At 43.5% G+C, this 18,143-nt stretch overlaps 2 protein-coding genes across 4 annotated transcripts; both read right to left on the bottom strand.

Moving 5' to 3' along the window:
- Positions 1-35: 35 nt before the first annotated feature.
- On the bottom strand, positions 36-14,225 carry LOC142944800 (transcription factor MafG). Of its 2 annotated transcripts, none has more exons than XM_076085936.1 (3): positions 14,065-14,225; positions 4,305-4,377; positions 36-4,216 (listed from the first exon to the last, which is right to left on the bottom strand). In XM_076085936.1, exons 2-3 carry the CDS (start codon positions 4,338-4,340, stop codon positions 3,764-3,766), a joined length of 489 nt encoding a protein of 162 aa, XP_075942051.1. In that variant the 5' UTR covers positions 4,341-4,377; positions 14,065-14,225; the 3' UTR covers positions 36-3,763. The 2 variants fall into 2 exon arrangements, with proteins under 2 accessions (XP_075942051.1, XP_075942050.1); XM_076085935.1 differs by lacking the exon at positions 14,065-14,225 and adding an exon at positions 13,253-14,057.
- Positions 14,226-14,693: 468 nt separating this feature from the next.
- On the bottom strand, positions 14,694-17,919 carry pycr1a (pyrroline-5-carboxylate reductase 1a). Of its 2 annotated transcripts, XM_076085933.1 has the most exons (7): positions 17,853-17,919; positions 17,668-17,738; positions 17,335-17,514; positions 16,122-16,350; positions 15,909-16,000; positions 15,393-15,556; positions 14,694-15,076 (listed from the first exon to the last, which is right to left on the bottom strand). In XM_076085933.1, the coding sequence occupies exons 1-7, from the start codon at positions 17,917-17,919 to the stop codon at positions 14,911-14,913; spliced, it is 969 nt and encodes a 322-aa protein (XP_075942048.1). In that variant the 3' UTR covers positions 14,694-14,910. The 2 variants fall into 2 exon arrangements, with proteins under 2 accessions (XP_075942048.1, XP_075942049.1); XM_076085934.1 differs by lacking the exon at positions 16,122-16,350 and having other exon boundaries at positions 17,331-17,514.
- Between the last annotated feature and the right edge of the window lie 224 nt (positions 17,920-18,143).

The raw sequence follows: 18,143 nt of genomic DNA, 5'->3' as shown, positions 1-18,143 counted from the left end.
TTTGAACAGTGTTTAAGAGCCTCCAAAGAGAGAAGTTTTCCTTTTTCAAAACATTTTATTGGTCTTATTTAGAAAATAAAGGAAGCTGTATCAACAAACATACAATATATACATCAATAACTTAGACACCTCAGAGAATCACATTTAAATCCACAGTTGTTACTGTATATATGAATACATAGTACTTATCTACAGATTGCAAAAAAGTACAATAATTTAATTTTATAAATAGTTACAATTAACTATCGTTTGTTTTCATACAAAGTACTGCAATATTTTTTATTACAACCCATACAGAAAAATAACAAAAAACGGATAATTCACTGTGTATTACTCACTTTAGTCAGATTTGTATACCTTTTAAAAGACAGACCCACTCCATGGAGAAACCTGCACAGTCGACTGTTTTTCAAAGCAAATTATCATGAAAACAAATAAGCCAAATGTCTTGAGAGCTATTAAATTCAACTGCCACACAAGTGCTGTGATTTATCTCCCCTCTAAAAACAAAACAAACAGAAAATAAATAAAAGCCATATCCAATTAAAAATGAAATCTGCGGAACAAATTCCAGTGTTGAGATCAATTTTCAAATACACACTCGACACATAATGAGAACAGAAAACGCTGTGGATGACGCTACAGCAAAACGACGAGCATTAATGACTGGAGTAGCAGCGGAGGAACCTCGAAAACGTACAAAACACGCGCACACACGCATACCAAAAAGAAAAGAAAATTTATTGCAAGCGGCCCTTGTGACGGAATCTATCGTAGCGGAATCTATCGTAGCATCTATTTCACTCTAGTGCACAGACATTTACATAATAGCAATATCTTTCAGTCAGATATCCAAGTCCAATTTATGGATCCAGTCGTTCAGCTAATTTAAAAGACCAGGGCAATTAGTGAGTAAGGCTCGAGTGCAACTGTCTCACCATTCCACACTGCACACTTTTACACGTCCGCTACTATAAACAAGGGCCAATTGCTCTTCCATTTAGGGATAAAAAACAAACAAAAAAAACACATTTTACAAAAAAAAGGAACAACCTACAAAACAGCAAGAATTATTGAATAACAGACCATAGTCACTTTGACAATATTGATTACTCTTACGTCTACTCTTTCACACCTTTTTCCACTGAGTTGCATATTTAAGGGTCACTTTTTCACAATGGTCATTAATACCTACTGTAGCTACATACTACACAACTGTATGTGTGAGAAAGAGAAGAGTGATCACCCTCGAGCGGAGAGATTGGTCGACGGCGCCCGCTTTCGAAACACCTTTTTAAAAGACACTTGACACCGAAAAAAGATTCACTCCACAAGACTTTGCCACAGCAATAAGGACGCCAACATCAATACTGGGCTATGTCAAGAGTCAGATATATATATTATTCCCACAGTTCACCAGTCTACGTAGAGAGCTAAGCAATGTCGACGATAAGACACCGGCACCCAGGTCTCTCTGGCGTGGAGTTGTTTTTCCCGCTGAGAGGCGAATAGCTTTGAGATCAACACCTCGCCGACACTATGAAGACATTCTGAACCACCAGGGGAGTGAGATCTGGATGAAGTGCATTCTGTTTAATGTCATTACACGACCACTTTCACCTTGAGGTGGAGAACCGCTCCACTGGAGCGCTGCTTGATTGTAATCCTACATGGTCTTGCTTGCGTCTCTTTTCCGAGTGTGGATTGAAGCCCTTTATGACATGTTTATATATATAAAAAATAAATAAAAATAAAAAAAGCAAAAATGAACAGAGCTGCCATCCCTGCTTCTCTCTCTCTCTCTCTCTCTCGTCTAGAATGGATTGTTCATTTTTTTAATTTATTTTTTTAGAGAGTGACCTGTTTAATCCTGAGCAAAACAAGCAGGAGCTTAGTGCATACGGACCCTCAGCCGAACTCTACCGCCTTTAATCTGAAGACCAGTGGGTGCATCTACACGCGTGATGCTGTGCCGTGATTGGCCGGTTACCCTTTAAAGTTCATTGACGCAATCTGATCGCTGTAGACATTTGGAGGAGGGGAAAAAAAAACCTTCACATTTAGTCCTTCAAAAGCGAAATTTGAAAAGGTTATTAATTTCTCTTCCCTTAATTAAGATCTAAACCAGTTAAGTGGCTCGAATGGATACGACAATGAAGTCCCATTATTTTTCGGGGGTTACAGAGGATGTGTTTCCGAGGGCATCCAAGCACCAGGTGCAACCAATTACACAGCTTCAGGTAGAAGTCACTAATGCCATTTCACCCGATCACCGTCTCACATGGCTCAATGTGGTGAACTTCTTGACGACGACATGAACACCGAGGAAGCGGAGGATATCACAGATGCCAACACGCACAAAGACAATTGACCTTGTTTACACCACCTAGTTTAGCTCTACAGATTTGTTTTAAAATAGCACAGCGTTGACATCTATACAGTGACGACACTGCCGACTTGTCACTTTACACATCACGTCACGCGCTACCCCACAGTACGCGCCTAGTCACTAGAAAAAAGCTATCAGACTTCAATAGTAAGCCACTTTCGGTACAATTGCAAAAAAGATGTCACAGGACTTTTTTTTTTTTTTTTGAATGTTTTTTTTTATCTGTATTTCTATAAACGATGGAAGGTAATCTACCTAGTAATAAAAACCAAGAACTCAACATTAGACAAAGTTTTCTACACCTTAACAATTCAAAACAGTAAAGCTTGTGTAAAGATTTTTTTTTTTTTTTTTTTGGGAATATCCCGACGGCCCTGTCAACAAGTAATTACAAAAAAAAAAAAAAAAATGCAATATATATCTTTTAAACAAAGCAACTGGAACATATTTTCTCTATGAGCAAAAAAAAAAAAAAAACGTTTCAAAAATGTTTGTGGATATCAGCGCCCCCACAAAACAAGAGGATATTACTGTTATAACATTCAGATATTGAAGAAGAATCTTGTCATATTGGAATCAGCTCTGGAACATCGTCGTTAAGAACTGCTGATTCATTTTTAACATTTCCTCTTAACCATAAATATGCAAGACCTCTTTGTATTTTCAGTGCATACATATATTATTATTGCATCTACCAGTCATATTGATAATGACAAGTGCGTTAAAGCCGGTCACAGGTAAAACAGAAATGAATGCTGGATTCGGGAGCATTATTTCACGCTTATAGTCTCGACAGACTAACCGACAAAGAAATCACAATTTTGACTCAGTTACTAGTTTTGGGTTAGTCAGGCTGTTATGAAGACATCTGTAGCATTCACTCCGTTTGTTATTTATCCAAATCCAAGTCAGTGCATAATAACAGGCAAAGGATGATCATAAACTGGATGATTTGACATGATTTGACATGTTTGTGAGACTCTACGAGGAAAAAAATCTCAAGAGCTCAGTTTTAAGGACACGGACACGTCGCATTATCCTAAAATCAACAAGATGTTAACAGTCGGAATTCTGCTTTGTACTTTTTGCACCCAATATTGCCTTATTAAGTATTTGTAACAACGATATGCTTTCTAAATGGAACGTGTCAGTATTGCCAATATGTCGCCGTTCTTCAACAACCAACTGCGGCGTCCTAAACCTCACAGTTCGACTGTGTCGCCCTAAAGCACGACGTGTCTGTAGACTGGTACAGACTGCTGAGTCATCCTTTGGGAGTGAATTTGGGAAAACTTACACAGGCGATCCTTTGGCATGTTACAATGCACTGACTAGCTTAGTCTTGGAAAATCTTCCTCCCGCCCTTTTCTGCTACTACGACCTAGCCCCCGTTTTGGATTTGATGATGGTGATGACGCTGGTGGCAGCTACTTTACCGGGGATGAGGGGCCCTATGACCGAGGCCATGGGGCCCCTGGCTGAGGTGACGGGGTTGCGGGCCACAGTCCTAGCGAAGCTCTGGAGGGCCTCGTACTTTGAGCGCAGAGCGTCCAGCTCCACCTTCATGCTGGCGTTCTCCATGGCCAGCTTGTCCACTTCCTGCTGCAGCTGAGACTTCTGCTTCTCCAGCTCCTCCTTCTGGGTGACGCGCTTCACCCGGCAGCTGGCGGCGTAGCCGCGGTTCTTCAGGGTGCGTCGCCGCTGCTTCAGCTGAATGATCTCCTCCTTCGTCAGACCCCGTAGATGCTGGTTCAGCTCCCGCACAGACATGGTCACCAGCTCGTCGTCTGTCAGGCTGGTGCCATTTTCTCCCGGCTCCCGCTTCACCTGTGGATGGGGATCAGTAGGTGATGGTCTTTATATCAGCATTTAACATTGGTTCCTTCACAATTTACTCTCGTCGCGGGTCAATTACCTTCAAGGCCTTGTTTCCCTTGTTTGTGGTAGTCATGCCACGAGAGCCGCGTCCACCTGTGCTGCTGGTTGGTCTGTGGGCAAGAAGAGTCACCATCAGCATATAGAACAAACAAAAAAAAAAAAAGATTGGAGGAGGAACATCTCTGTGAAATGCACAACTATGTATCTTCTGTCAAAGATGCGACAGCATGACATCGTCCTTCAAACACACGAGGCACAAAGTGGGTCAAGGATGACAGGATGACCTCCTTGCAAGCGATGCCGATTGCGCTCAGCGAGTGGTATCTGGACTATCACTGTGAACAAAGACCTTCGGCGGTATTCCCATTCCGCCGTAGATCTCTCACTTGAATCCTGCACCGAGTGTTGAGACACAAGGAGGATGACATTTAGTTGGCTGGCAGCAATTTCAAAAACTCAGGAGAAGAAGTCACTTCTGTAGAGCGGGAAACAGCAGGGGATGCGGATTGGAGTGAAAACAAAGCTCTATATATATATATATATATATATATATCACAGAGGGACACGGGGGCGGGCTTTCATCTGCTGCCCGAGCTACCCAGTCTAGACGGTCACACCTGTCTAGATTTGTCTGGTGTTGCGACTACAGTATAATCCCATAAAATCAATGAAAAAAAAGGGGGGATATGCTGCAACTACTGCAGAGCCTCAGCTAGCACCCAGAACAACAGGGCTGCACTGCAGTTTATTGTGTCCTGTCAGTGCTGAGGGAACACCGAGACGAAGCTGTGCAGATGAGAAGTCTAACCTACTAGTGTAAAGACGGACAGAAGGCCGGGTGCCTTCCACACACACACACACACACAGTTGTGGCCCTGGGTGCTTTACACTACACACAGTAAATGCTGCGTCAGCGACACAGGCACCCAGCCAGCACATTGCCTCTGTAAGCTGATTTACACACACACACACACACACACAGCACCAAGCAGTGTGTTTTGTACTGAGCAGATAAACCAACGCGTGTGGGTTCTTACAACTTTTTTTGGCGTCAAAATGGGAAACAAAAGAATTCCCCCCAAAAAAGAAACTACTGCATGTGTTTATAGCCGACACGCCAACTAAGATAGTGCTCATGTATATGCATGATGTGTGCAGAGAAGCTCAGTGAGGGGAGGGAGGAAAAGAAAAAGATGAGTCGTAGCTCTGAAGTGCAGTAAGACGGGCTATTTCCATGGCAACAAAAGGAGGGTGCTACAGGTGGACCGGTCACCTGAGCCAAACAGGCAGAGACAGACGCTTGTTAAAAATGACCTGAATACGACACTATCACACAGGCTGTGGGACATAACATGAGGTCGGACTGTGACTCGCATTCTTGATGCTTTCACTTCAAAAAAAAAAAAAAAAGTCCTCTGGCTCCTCATGAAAAAACGGCAATATTTCCCTCTGCTGTAAAGATGCCCACAATAATAATAATAATAATAATAAAAGAAAAAGCCTTTCACGTTCCGCGGAGGACTTCTTAAATGCGATACTTTCATCCCTGTTGGGCTTGGCTATGAATAGCCGACTGATAGTAACACCTACCTTTCACTGGCCTTTGTGGTGACTCATTTCCAGTAAGCATTCTGGACCACAGATGCAAAACATAATGGGATAATGGTCTGCCTGATGATGCACAGATAATGGACAAATAGACGGGAAAGTACTCCGCTAATAGCTACCGGAGATGAGAGTCGGAGAAAAAAGAAAAAAAAAAAAAGGTTGCTTCTTCCAAATTTCATATAAGCCTATAATTTTACCCCTCAGCATTGTTCAACCAATCAACCAACCAGTGGGGATCTTAAAATGCAGAGAGGTGGCGGTGGCACATTGTCCGGGGCTGAAGAGGCGTTTTTTTCTGTCACACAGCTGTGTAGGGTAACATAGTAGGCATCGGCTTGGCACGGCACGGCACGGCTCGGCATGGCTGAGAGCTCACCATATGACACTTTTTGGAATGATTGAGCCCAGTGCTCCAACCCCTCCAGCACAGGCTGCTGCCAACAGACGGCTACCAATGACAGGGCATGGCAGCGCAACACAGACAAGGTCCGATGCACAGCTGCTCCCTTCCACCACCAGGCATGTCATACCTCACGGAGACAAAGAGGCACGCAGACACACACGGATGACAAAAAAGGGGAAAGAAAAACACACTTATAATCAGCCGTCTTAAGAGTCGCAATCGAGGACACCAGACACCGATGTCTTCCTCGCACACCTCTTAATGATTTCACCTCTTTTGTGTGTGTGTGTGTGTGTGTGTGTGTGTTTGTGTCTGGCACAAAAAAAAAAAGCTAGCAGGAGACGAATGCTGAAGCCTTGGAGCACGGGAGGGGGGGGGGGCTGTAGAGGTGTAGGGAGCGAGTGCAAGGGGACGCAAGCGTCTTTTTGTAGGTGCTTGCTGAATTTTTATGAATCGCCCCGGAAGAACGCTGACAAATCAGAGCTGATTGCTTGTGGAGGAGAGACATCACACCCACAGGAAATAGAAAAATCGCTGAGTGTGGTCACCCGGAGAAAGAAGAAGAAGAAGGAGGGAGAGACGGACAGGGAAAGAGAGAGTGGGGAAAGAGAGGGTGAGAAGAAAGAGAGGGAGCAAACAGCCTTGTGAAAAATGCACGCTCGACACATTTAGAGGAGCTTGAGAAGAACATGTTGAGAAAAAAAAAAAAAAATGTACTGATCTCAGCAAGGACCAAAACCAAGGTGCCAATTAGGAAGTTGTGAAGTTGAACTAACACGACGAGAACAACCCAGCCAACCTTCAGAAAGCTGTCTGTGTTCATCTAGATCTATAGAGGGCAGCGCGCCAAGGTGGGGTCGGCTTAGGTTGAGACTCGGGGGGGGTGGTGGGGGGGGGGGACTCTGGTGGGATAAATGCTGATGTGACATGATAGGTCCGGCCTTGAGCCTGTGTCATGCTTTAATGATCTCATCCCCACCACAGGATCTCCGGGGGGGGGGCTGCCAAGGATGGACACCATTAGCTAGGGGACCCTTTGTTGAGGGGGAGCCGAGGCTACAGCACCGCGTCCCCTGATGAATATTTATCACCGTCGCTCACCGCCCGAGGTGGGGGTGGGGGTGTGTGGGAGACAGGGGGGCTGAATAAAGATGCTCAGGAGGTGATTCTTCAAGGATACATCCAAGGCTCCTCCATCAACGGCTGTCTCAAAATGGCGGCAGAGGGGGGGAGGGCGGGAGGGGATATCTGGTACTGTGGGGGGGGCATGCGTGGTGGTTCAGGGCTGCAGGGAGAGAGCCGGCTCCACTTGACAGCAGTGTAACAAGATTATAAGGGCCATAAGAGCAAAACAAAAAAACCTCAGCAACCCGCCTCAGAATCCAGATTACACCAGCGGCCTGCTCTCTGCATACTAAACACGTCCGGGGACGACTAACGGGGCACCAGCGTGACAGCGGATCGCATATCACTAAAACCAATCAAGTGCACGTGTATACTCAACCACACCAGCACACACATACATTTTGACTTGTCATGACCCATTGGTGAAAATAAGCGTCCGAAGCACATGGCGCTGGCAGTCTGCTAATGAAGTGAAAACAACTAGACGGTGGAGGTGAATGCTGATGAATGCTGATGAAAGCACGGGCAGCTGGATATCATCTCACGCCAAACAACGCATTTCACTCCAAAAAGAGCACGCGCACAATGTGGCTCGTACGGCTATAGCTTAGACGTCTCTGCTCTGCTGTGACCGGTCCAGATATGTAAAGGTTTGTAATGACTCATCGTTTTTTTCATTGTGCTAAACCTTGCACATCTTAGACGATTTAACAGCACACCAAAGAAGGGAGCTGGATGTGAACCCGGTGTGATCACCTCTTCAGTTTCCCCTCTGATCAATAATGGATGAGACTCGCAGCCTCTCGCTCCATTATCGCGCGGACTTTACACAGGAAACAGAACGACGATAACCACCAAGATGCTGAAGAGCACGTGAGGAGATAAAGCGTGTAAAAAAAAAAAATGGATGAAATGTCAGCACGTTCTCATCCAGCTTGTGCTTATCTGTTCCCTTGTCCACTTGCTCTTTCAGGGCCAACATTGTCACCCTGTTTGCCATAAATAGCCGCCTTCGACACTCCACGCCTGATCAGAGGCACTACTTTTTACTCCCTCCCATCTAATTCAGAGTGGAAAACGATCGTCTTAATATTCAGATCTAATCATTCTTCCCTTCAAGCTGAGTGAAGTCAATTATCAAGCGAGCGGCATATGTTGGGCGCCGTTTAACCGCAAATTAAAAATCAGACTCCTCTGATAGCTCTGGAAGAGTTTACTGGAAGACTGGTGTGTAAACTTGTGTGTGTGTGTGTGGGGGGGGGGGGGGGGTTGTCTGTGTGAGAGAAAAAGGTACGACGGGGAAGAGGGGAGGGAAGCTATTAACTACTAAGTATTCAGAGCGTGAAATAAGAGTGACAAAAAGAGGGAGAGGGGAAATCATTCAGCGGCTTTCAGAGGGGAATGTGATACGCTTGTAGTAGAGGGGAAACACTGAGCCCGATGCTTTTGACCAGGGAACGTTCGGGGGGGGGGGGGGGGGGGGGGGCGATGCTAAAATAGCAGTTAACCAAAATCCTATGACCCTGGAGAATAAAGTACAGTATAACCATTTAAATAAGGGCTATTTAAGTGTTCGTACCGGGAAGTTGGTTGACCTAAAGATTCATTATCCGCTGAGTTACAGAAATCTCTTTCCTAATGTAAGTCTATGGGGGGAAAAGTGTCTTTGGGCCCAACAGCATTACAAGACAGACCATAAAGTAATTAAAACATTTTGGCCACTACAAAATAAATGTCTTTAGGGGCTAAAACGGTTGTTTGCAACGGTCTGTACGTTGTCTTGATGTTCTCATCTGCGAATGAAGCCATGCTAAATAGATACAGATGCTGAAACATGCTATAATCAATAAACAAAAAAGGGATTTAGTGAGAAGAAGTGCTCTCTCCCCACACACTGTAAACAAAGATTTAAAAAGACAGATTGTATACCTGCTGCACATTAAAACCAGAGAAGAAGTGCATGGCTGCTTCATCATTGGACTTGTTATTTGTAGCTAAAACTGGGCCATTCGCTTTGGCATAGCCTACACACTTCTAATTTTACAAAAGGATATTTATCAATATTATTGATATCTCTCAAAGTATTTCTGGTTTTAAGATAGAGACAAAAAGTAGAAGAGGAAAGCAGAAAAACTTAAATATCTGTGGGCGTAATGCCATTTTATGTCGTTTCCTGGTGCAAAAATACATTCAATCATATTGTGTTCGATGGACGCCATAAGATGATGTGCTATGATAAACGCTGGCTCCTATATGGAAGCTATATGTATGTTATACCACGCATGAGCTACATTGATGTCTGGGAAAACACGAATCACCGCCCTAAAGGAACGCTGTCGTTTCTCAAGTCACTGATAACGTGAAGCTCATTTTAAAAGGGACTGGTGTTCGACTGGTTTTGCGTTCACCAGCGTTTCGATACATACAGAATCTATTTCCAGGCTCGGTATAGCTGGTGTTTACTCTCGGAGCTGCTCTGTTAGTACAAGCGGTGTGACGGGAGAGGAGAGACTTCATTGGCTTTGCAGAGTATCTGCCTGGAGGACTTGATTAAACAGGAAGAGAACAGCTCTTGATACTTCGGCCTTGCACTGGCAGAGGAAGTGAGGGGTTGCAGGCAACCCACACACACACACACACACACACACACACACTGGCAAAACACCCGGCAGCTTCACTGCACTGGTTGCATACACACGTTACAGTAAATGCATATTGCATTGACCCGACAGCAGCGAGGCAGCCTCCGCAGCACAGCAGGCTAAACCAGAGCGGTTCAGCACATTCTAGGCTTATGTTAATCAAAGTTAAACACTGGAATAATTCAAGCCTTTGACTGGTGCTCTGATTTGGGGTGGATTCTCTTCAATTAAAAAACACACACACACACACTTTCTGTGATAAGGCCATCAAACAAACAAGAGCTCAGCAGCATCACCGAATTAAAACGCAAAACAAATTCATCATCTGTGGGGTTTTTTCCCCCCCGTGGAGTGCTTTGATTCATAGTTATTACCTGGACTAAGTAACAAAGATGCTAATTTCTATTAATAACATTGCCACCGCTCAGTTCAAATTATGGGGAGTGATTGATGATGTCATGCCGGCAGGATATTTGATGGAGCCTCACACGATGCCCAACAACAACAAAAAAAAAAATGAATTAAAGATATTACAATTGCGTCACTCCAGAGTGCAGTCTGAATTAATAATCTTGGAGCAGCAATGTTAACTCAGGTGCTCGATGTAACCCTCCTCTCAGCTCCTCGTGTATTCCAGCCTGAGCGTAAGATTCAGTCAAATGTTTTTCATTTGGTGTAAATAAATACCTCACATTTATAAATTCAGACTATTGTCAATGTCTCTGCTGGAGCCAGTCATAAGATATTGGCTTGAAAGAGCGAGTAATAGATAAATACGAATGCTGGATCCTGTTGCATGTAGAGCATAATTTAATCAGGTAGAGTACAAATATAGTCGGCAATTTACTCAGGACTCTTTTATCAAGAAGCTGTACTAATAGCTGTCTAATGATGTGCCTGAGTTCCTTTCCAATGTGGGTTATACACTGCTTATCTTAGAACAAGGTCTCGCTATCTTTAACTTCCTTTTTTAAAAATTGTACACACATCCTGCCAAGAACATATCAGAACTCCAAGTCTCCCAAAAACTCTCAAAAAAATGCACGGAAACTGACCGTTTTCTTCCCTTGCCTTATCCACCACTAGCTTCATTTCGCCTCTTACACAAATACGGGGTACAGGGTTAAATCGCTTGGTTTTTTTTAACGTCAGTTCAAACATTAATATCAGCCACGACTAAAAAAGAAGTAGGTTACATGAAAACCAGCAGCCAGTGCACGGCTCCGTGCTTATGCTCTCCATGTTCTATCCGATATTGGATAATCCAAAGTGATGAACACACGGAAGAGAGCAGTAATGAACACGCCAAGTCTGACTCAAGTTCCACACGGAAAAATCATCAAACACACTCGCATACTCTGTCTGGATGAAAGTATTACTTTGAGAAGAGTGGAGCGGGCATATCGCAATGCTAAGCAATCATAATCCGCACTACACTTGCAAGAGGTTTCATCACCAACATTGCAAAAAAAAAAAAAAAAAAAAAAGAGGGGGGGGAGAAGAGAAAAAAAACTATATTGATCTTTTTCTCCCTTCCTTCCAGGCATTCCCATTTCCCCGTGCAGCTTAAGCAGCACTTTTGTAGACAGAAATCCCACATTTGTGTTCCTTTCTGGAGGCTATCAATTGTCCTGAATAGGCGGAACTATTCCCAAAGGCACAGCTGTTGTTGGCCATACAGACGGTGTTGGTGACCAGACTGTATTCTGTGTAAAAAAAAAAAAAAAAAAAAATCTTGCCTCATGTTTCATCAACCTCAAATACCCTCCACCGCCATGCCCAGCCTGAGAAACACCACTGGGTATACGAGCCGTGCACTCGCTTCATTCACCCTCTATTTGTATCCCATGCCTTGTTTCATCTCCGCTACCTCAACGCAAGAGACGATAAATCTCAGCAGCTGATCTCCATCCACTGACGGGCCCCATCGGGCTCTTACATGGGGGGCTCCCTCCCCCCCCCCCTCATCTGTTCTGGTTACCTGCAGAGAAAAAAGGGCAGGGGATGGGCATTACGCTTTATTGCAAAAAGCCGAGCTTTTCTGATGTAGCGCTGGCCCCGTCTCTGCTATAAACACACTTCAATGCCCCGCTCGCATGAGCAGAGATGATGAAACAAGTGGGAGTTCGGAGCAAGAATTGGGCAACTTCTATGTGTTTTAGCCCCTCTGCCTGTGATGCTCAACAGTTTCCAAGGTGACTTTTTCTAAATTGCACAGAGATTCTCCATGGATAATTCATTACCTGCCCCTCCATAAGCGTGCACTCTAACAGGCAGCACATTTCATCACACAGGGACACAAGGGCATCTGCCTACCCAAAAATCAAAAGACATAAAAGTGTTATACTGTATAGTATTCAGTCTTTTAAATAACAAAAATATAAAAAAGGCATTTGCAGCATGCCCCAAAATACATATTTCCTATAGCAGCATTGCGTTTAAAATACCGTCACCAGTTTTTAACTTCCCATCATTACAAATGACCCAATTTAAACCACTCATTGCAGGACTCCATTACACCAACACAGGCATAATATATTGCTTATTATGCTTCTTTTTTTTTTTGTAAATGGATGTGACATCGCAGTTGACATATTAGCACTTAGTCTGAATGTACTCACAGCCCTGGTTTGTTGATGTACATCATGACAGCGCTGCAATAAAATGCCCATTCTCAGCTGCACGTATAAGAGGCTGTTATTGACAAATGCATGATGGTCATCACTTGATGCTCACGCGCTGGATGACCGACTAGATCAGCACCATTTCGATCCGTCTCCTTAATCATACGGCGGCTTCGCTGATAAACATCGACCCTCATCCACCGAGCAGACCTTTGTCCGGTGGTACCATGTCTCGGAGAACGTCTAAATGCATCATTGTGATGATTCAGCACGATAAGGAGAATAATAAATACCCGCTGCTTGTTTGTTGGTGATGATAATAAAACAATACTGTGGTTAACTGGCTGTGATATTACAGCCAAGGACGGCGGGTTTTTGGCACTGCCATTGTTACAATGTAACCAGTGGTTAAATGAATTGTCACTTCAGGTGAACCAATTCAATGCAAAAAAACGATGGTATATTTTGGAAGCATTTCCTAAAAAAACATTAAATCATGCATTTTAAAAAGCTGCATAAAAAGCACAACACGCTCAGATTTTAGACTGAAATGTCATGAGGGGAAAAATGTTGAAAAACCAACCTGATCTCGCGCTAAACCGCTGCCTCGGCTCGCTCTTGCTCCTTTTTTTTTTTTTTTTTTTTGCACAACGAGGTGATGAAGCAGCAGGTTTGAACAGCAAAGAAGCGCATGAGTTGACAAACCCAACCAAGAAGCGCCGTGAGAGACAGCGCGCGGACACCTTTTGGCATAAAAGTGTTTTATCCCAGGAGCAACCTAGCTGCACAGGTTTTTTTTTGACATTCCGCGACTCTCTGTCCCCCCCCACCAAAAAAAACCTCTCACCGCCGTCTCGTGAAAGTGGCGAACAACTGCCCGCCTACAAACAAGCAGGCGAGGAAATCCCCGTGCTCAGCCTTCCTACTATAACGGTCGCAATTCAGCATCACGAGCAATTCCTCATTCCTCGTTTTAAGCGCAAACCTGCTCGCCGCTGCGCTTCATCAAACACCCAAAATATGAATGACATCTTTTATATTCGCTGCTCGTGAGCTTCATGTGTACAAAAAGCTTAGCTGCCATCTCAGCATAGTAGAAGCCCCTCCACCCGCCGTCGGTTACCAGCAGGCTACACAAGCATTTCCGGTAGTACGCTTTCAAAATAAAACCACAATACGTGCGAGGACATGCGTGTTAATAGCTTGAGTAATGCGGGCGCTCTTATTTTGAAATCTAAGGTCTGGTATAAATCCGGCCAGCTTGACGAGGATATATGTAAGACGCTAGGTATGCTAACCCGTGAAGCTAGTAGCCGCGGCCAGCTTGTCAGCGGCGAGTCGAAGGCATGCACACTCAGCATAACAACACCGACTCTGTTTGGTTTACAAACCCACCTGACTTAAAAAAAAAATGACGCTCTCTGAAGTTGTTGCCGTCAAGTTCCTCTTCTCACGCCGTCACGACGGTGACCACACATCTAGAGGCGCAGTTTAAATTTTCGGTTTCACTGACAAGAAGCGACAGCGCTTCCAAATGCCAGCTCGTGCTCTCCTTGTTGATTCCTTTCTCTTGTATCGGAGCCAGACGTCATCGTGTTTGGTCACGTGCCTCCATTCATGAAGGATCTTCTTTCCTCACAAGAAACAAAACATTTTAACCTAAAATACACCCTCTATTGTTACATCGGAGCTGCTAATAACCGTTAGGTGACTGGCAAACGGTACTGCTGGGAAATAACGCATTCAAACGCACACAATTCACATCCACAAAATGTAATTTTTTATATTTATTTATAAAATGTTTGGAAAACATCCTCACTTTCATTGCATCATAAAATCTACAAATTAGCACATTATGTATGGCAGTTTTAATATAATTTGGAAGTTGCATAAATGCATGTTGAACAGTAACACCACTTCCAGAAAGTCATGGCACGCAGCACCACTCAATTGCATTAGTTTAGATGGTACTTTGCCAACTACCATCAGAAAGGAATGACTGAAGTAAGATATAGAAAGCCGTATTAAATTAATATTCTAGTCCAGTGTAGCCTGACCAAGGACAGTCATTGCCTTACAAAAAGGAAACATGGCTCATGCATTCATCATCCCCAATAGCTGTTTTTGTTTTTTTTCTAGAAAGTAATCCACTAGGTTAGATTCTCTTCCAACAGCCGTCAGCCAGTAGTGGTTTATTCACATTGTATCCTTGCTTTTGTGACAGACAATACAATGTTTGCGTCACTTGTTCTTGGTCCCCGGGTTATTGCTGAACATACTGATCCCCTGAGATCGGACTCCAACAGCCCCTGCAGTCACTCCTGGCTGCTGCAACACTTTGTCCAGAGTCGTCTTCTTTATGGCAGCTGGCGAGATTTTCTCTTGCTCGGCCAAACACTGAAGTTCCCTTGTTAGGGAAGGGCAGGAACACAAGAGACATTTACAACATAGTATGAAACACACATATTGAGCACAGCAAAGTGTAGTAGTGTGATAATAATAATCGGATCAATTTTGTAACTAACCTGAGAAGGACAAAGCTCTCATTGTAACATTATTTGCATATAGCTCCATCTGCTGTCAGAATTATAAACTTCAAAAGAAATACAACACTCTTGGCCATTTGAATATGACAATTAACTTGAAAGCATTTCTTGTGTATCCCTATGACAGGAAATATGATTTGTTAGTTTGTTTGTCTCCCACTTTTCTGATCAACTTACCTAGTCCTAACGCAGGAGGCCTCTACAGCATTGATGAGGAGGCTGCGGAAGCCACCGCTCTGCATGAGGTGCAGGGCGTGGATGGTGGCGCCCCCTGGTGAACACACATTGTCCTTGAGCTGCCCAGGGTGTTCATCTGAGTCTAACAACATCTTAGCAGCCCCCTTTAAAGAAGCACAAAAAGACATTCACATTAGTATTGCTGTCATATTTAACTTTTATCTTTTTTTTTAAGATACTGTATATTCAGACTGTGTCTAGAACCAACCATGACAGACTGCAAAAATCGTGTCTGGATTTATAGATTTCACATTAAACTGTTAACATGAGAACTAAATTGTGCCAGAGTGAGTAAGGATCGACTCATTTTCATATGAATCCATCACAGCAAAGCTTGAAAACCTTACTTGAAACCACCTAAACCAAGAGGAACATAATTAAAACAGGAACCAAAAACATCCAAGAAAGCACATACATGCAACACATACATTTGTTTTAATAAATAAAAGGTAATACCAGCAGGGCTTGGGCTCCGAGGCGTACAGCCAGCCTCCTGGGCAGGCCCATCTTCACTCCACCATCAGCAAGAGCCTCTAGAGCTGTAAACGCTTGAAAGGCCACAATCATAGTAAGGATGAGAATTAGTAAAAAATCCACAAGACTCATTTTTCTCAGTTGCTACAGGTCAGGAAAAAACGGTATAAGCACAATCAACATTATTTAAATGACTCACGTAAGCAGGACCACTGACGCTGAGGCCGGTGACGGCATCAAACAGGTCCTCATCCACCTCAGTGCAGCATCCCACGCTGGCCATCAGCTGCTCCAGGAGCCTTCCATCCTCCACTTGTGCATGGGTGCCTGTGGCGTACACAGTGGCCCCCTCACGCACCATCACTGTGTGAGTGTTTGTCATGCACCGCATCACCTTTGGATAAGGGCGATACTGCTGCAGCTTCTGTTGGGGTAAGTAGCAATGTACTGACTGAATTGTCCAGAGAGGATCGTTTATGGCTTTTATTTTAAATTAAACTAACATGGATCAAAGTTTATACACTAGTCGACATTTAATTTGCTTTAATTTGCCATGTGATATACATTTACTTAAGACAACATATCTTGGACTTTATTAAATGGGAATGCGTGAGTGTGTGAGAGCAGAAATACAGTGAGAGCCTCATGTTAAAATAAACAATAAATAGGGAGGCACCGCTCCAACTTTTACAGTCCAGACATCATTTTCCTGGGCTTTGAGTATCGGCCGATACCAAGTACCGACCCAATAGCAGCGTTTAATTAATTGCATGCCTCACTGTGTGGAAGAGACTAAGATCATTAGGCTTGTCCTAAGTATTGCTTACCTTTGTAAAACAAAATGTAACGAATAAATACATAGGTCGAAATTTAACCGAATTGTTATTTCTTATTAAAATAATAAATCGCACACCAACAACTTGGTAAAAACTCTTCAAAATAACAAGAATTACAAATCAAGTGTAAACATTTTTTAATGCAACAACACATTTTCTTCCCATCTGCATTCATAATTGTACATTTTTGTATTTTTAAATTATTAGGTAGGTAAAAACATGATTGATGGTTAATACCATGTCATTTAAAATATACAAATCATCTGGGATTTTGATTTAATATATGATTATAGTTTAAATACTGCATTACCCTGATCTTAAAGGCAGCTTTAAAGTTAAGTGAACTGTCTTTTGGATTTATTCAACTTTTGCAAATAAGTAAACAAACCACAACCTTTATATACCTGTACGTCTAGGTTAAATACTACACATTCATTAATGCATATCTGTCCAAGAGAGTGTAATGATTATTGAGTGAAAAAACATATTTGATTTCGTCAATATTGTCCAGTTCTGTTTTTAACAATCTGTGTTCAGTTAGTAACGTGGGAAGACGGGTGGCCGCGACTTGCCTTCTCTATAGAGCTGATGGTGACGCCTGCAGCACAGGACACAATAAGGTGACGATCTTCGATGTCGGGTTCAATCTCATCCAGTACAAAGGGGATGATGTGGGGCTTCACGGCCAGGAAGAGAACATCACTTTTGCTCACCGTCTCTTTGGTGCTGGTGGTGAAATTGACGCCCAGTTCCTGTACAAATGACATCTTTTAGGATTTTGTTGTAAAGAAGTATACAAGTGAATTCACAACATGCAAGCAAAGGAATGTTAGGAACCCTAGAATTATATTCAGAATTAAACAGAATCACAGAGCACAGTATTGATCCCTGCCTATCTACCTTACCCGCAGCTCCTGTACTGTGGGGAGATCTGTGTCTGGGGAACAGGCTGTGATTCTGTGGGTGGCAATCACGCATTGAAGGGGACGAACATGTCCAGAAATCATTTCAGTGTCTGATTGCAATCAACATACATCAACGATACAAATGGGATTAATAATACAAACACGGGGTATTTTTCAACACTCACCTGCCGCTGTGAAGCCTCTCACCAGAGCATGGGCCAGCTGGCCTGCTCCTATGAAGCCCACACTCATTCTACCTGTTTGTGTGTGTACAGAGAAGAACACCTTGGACTTTATTTAATGGAAACGACATTTCTAAACACACGGTGGCAGCGGCCATATTGTTGTACAGTGAATACATTTGCAGGGGAAAAGACTTACGAATAAACTGTGGAGCCCACAGCCGACCGATACAGCAACAGCTTCACAGAAACACCGGGAATTATAGATGCCAACGTGGCACAGGCGGTGGCGCG

Source organism: Anarhichas minor, unplaced genomic scaffold, assembly GCF_050575085.1.
Source record: "Anarhichas minor isolate MPS153535 unplaced genomic scaffold, ASM5057508v1 ptg000007l, whole genome shotgun sequence".
In the NCBI taxonomy this organism is placed as follows: Eukaryota; Metazoa; Chordata; class Actinopteri; order Perciformes; family Anarhichadidae; genus Anarhichas; species Anarhichas minor.
The sequence above is the reverse complement of the archived record's forward strand: the minus strand, read 5'-3'. Positions and strand labels throughout refer to the sequence as shown.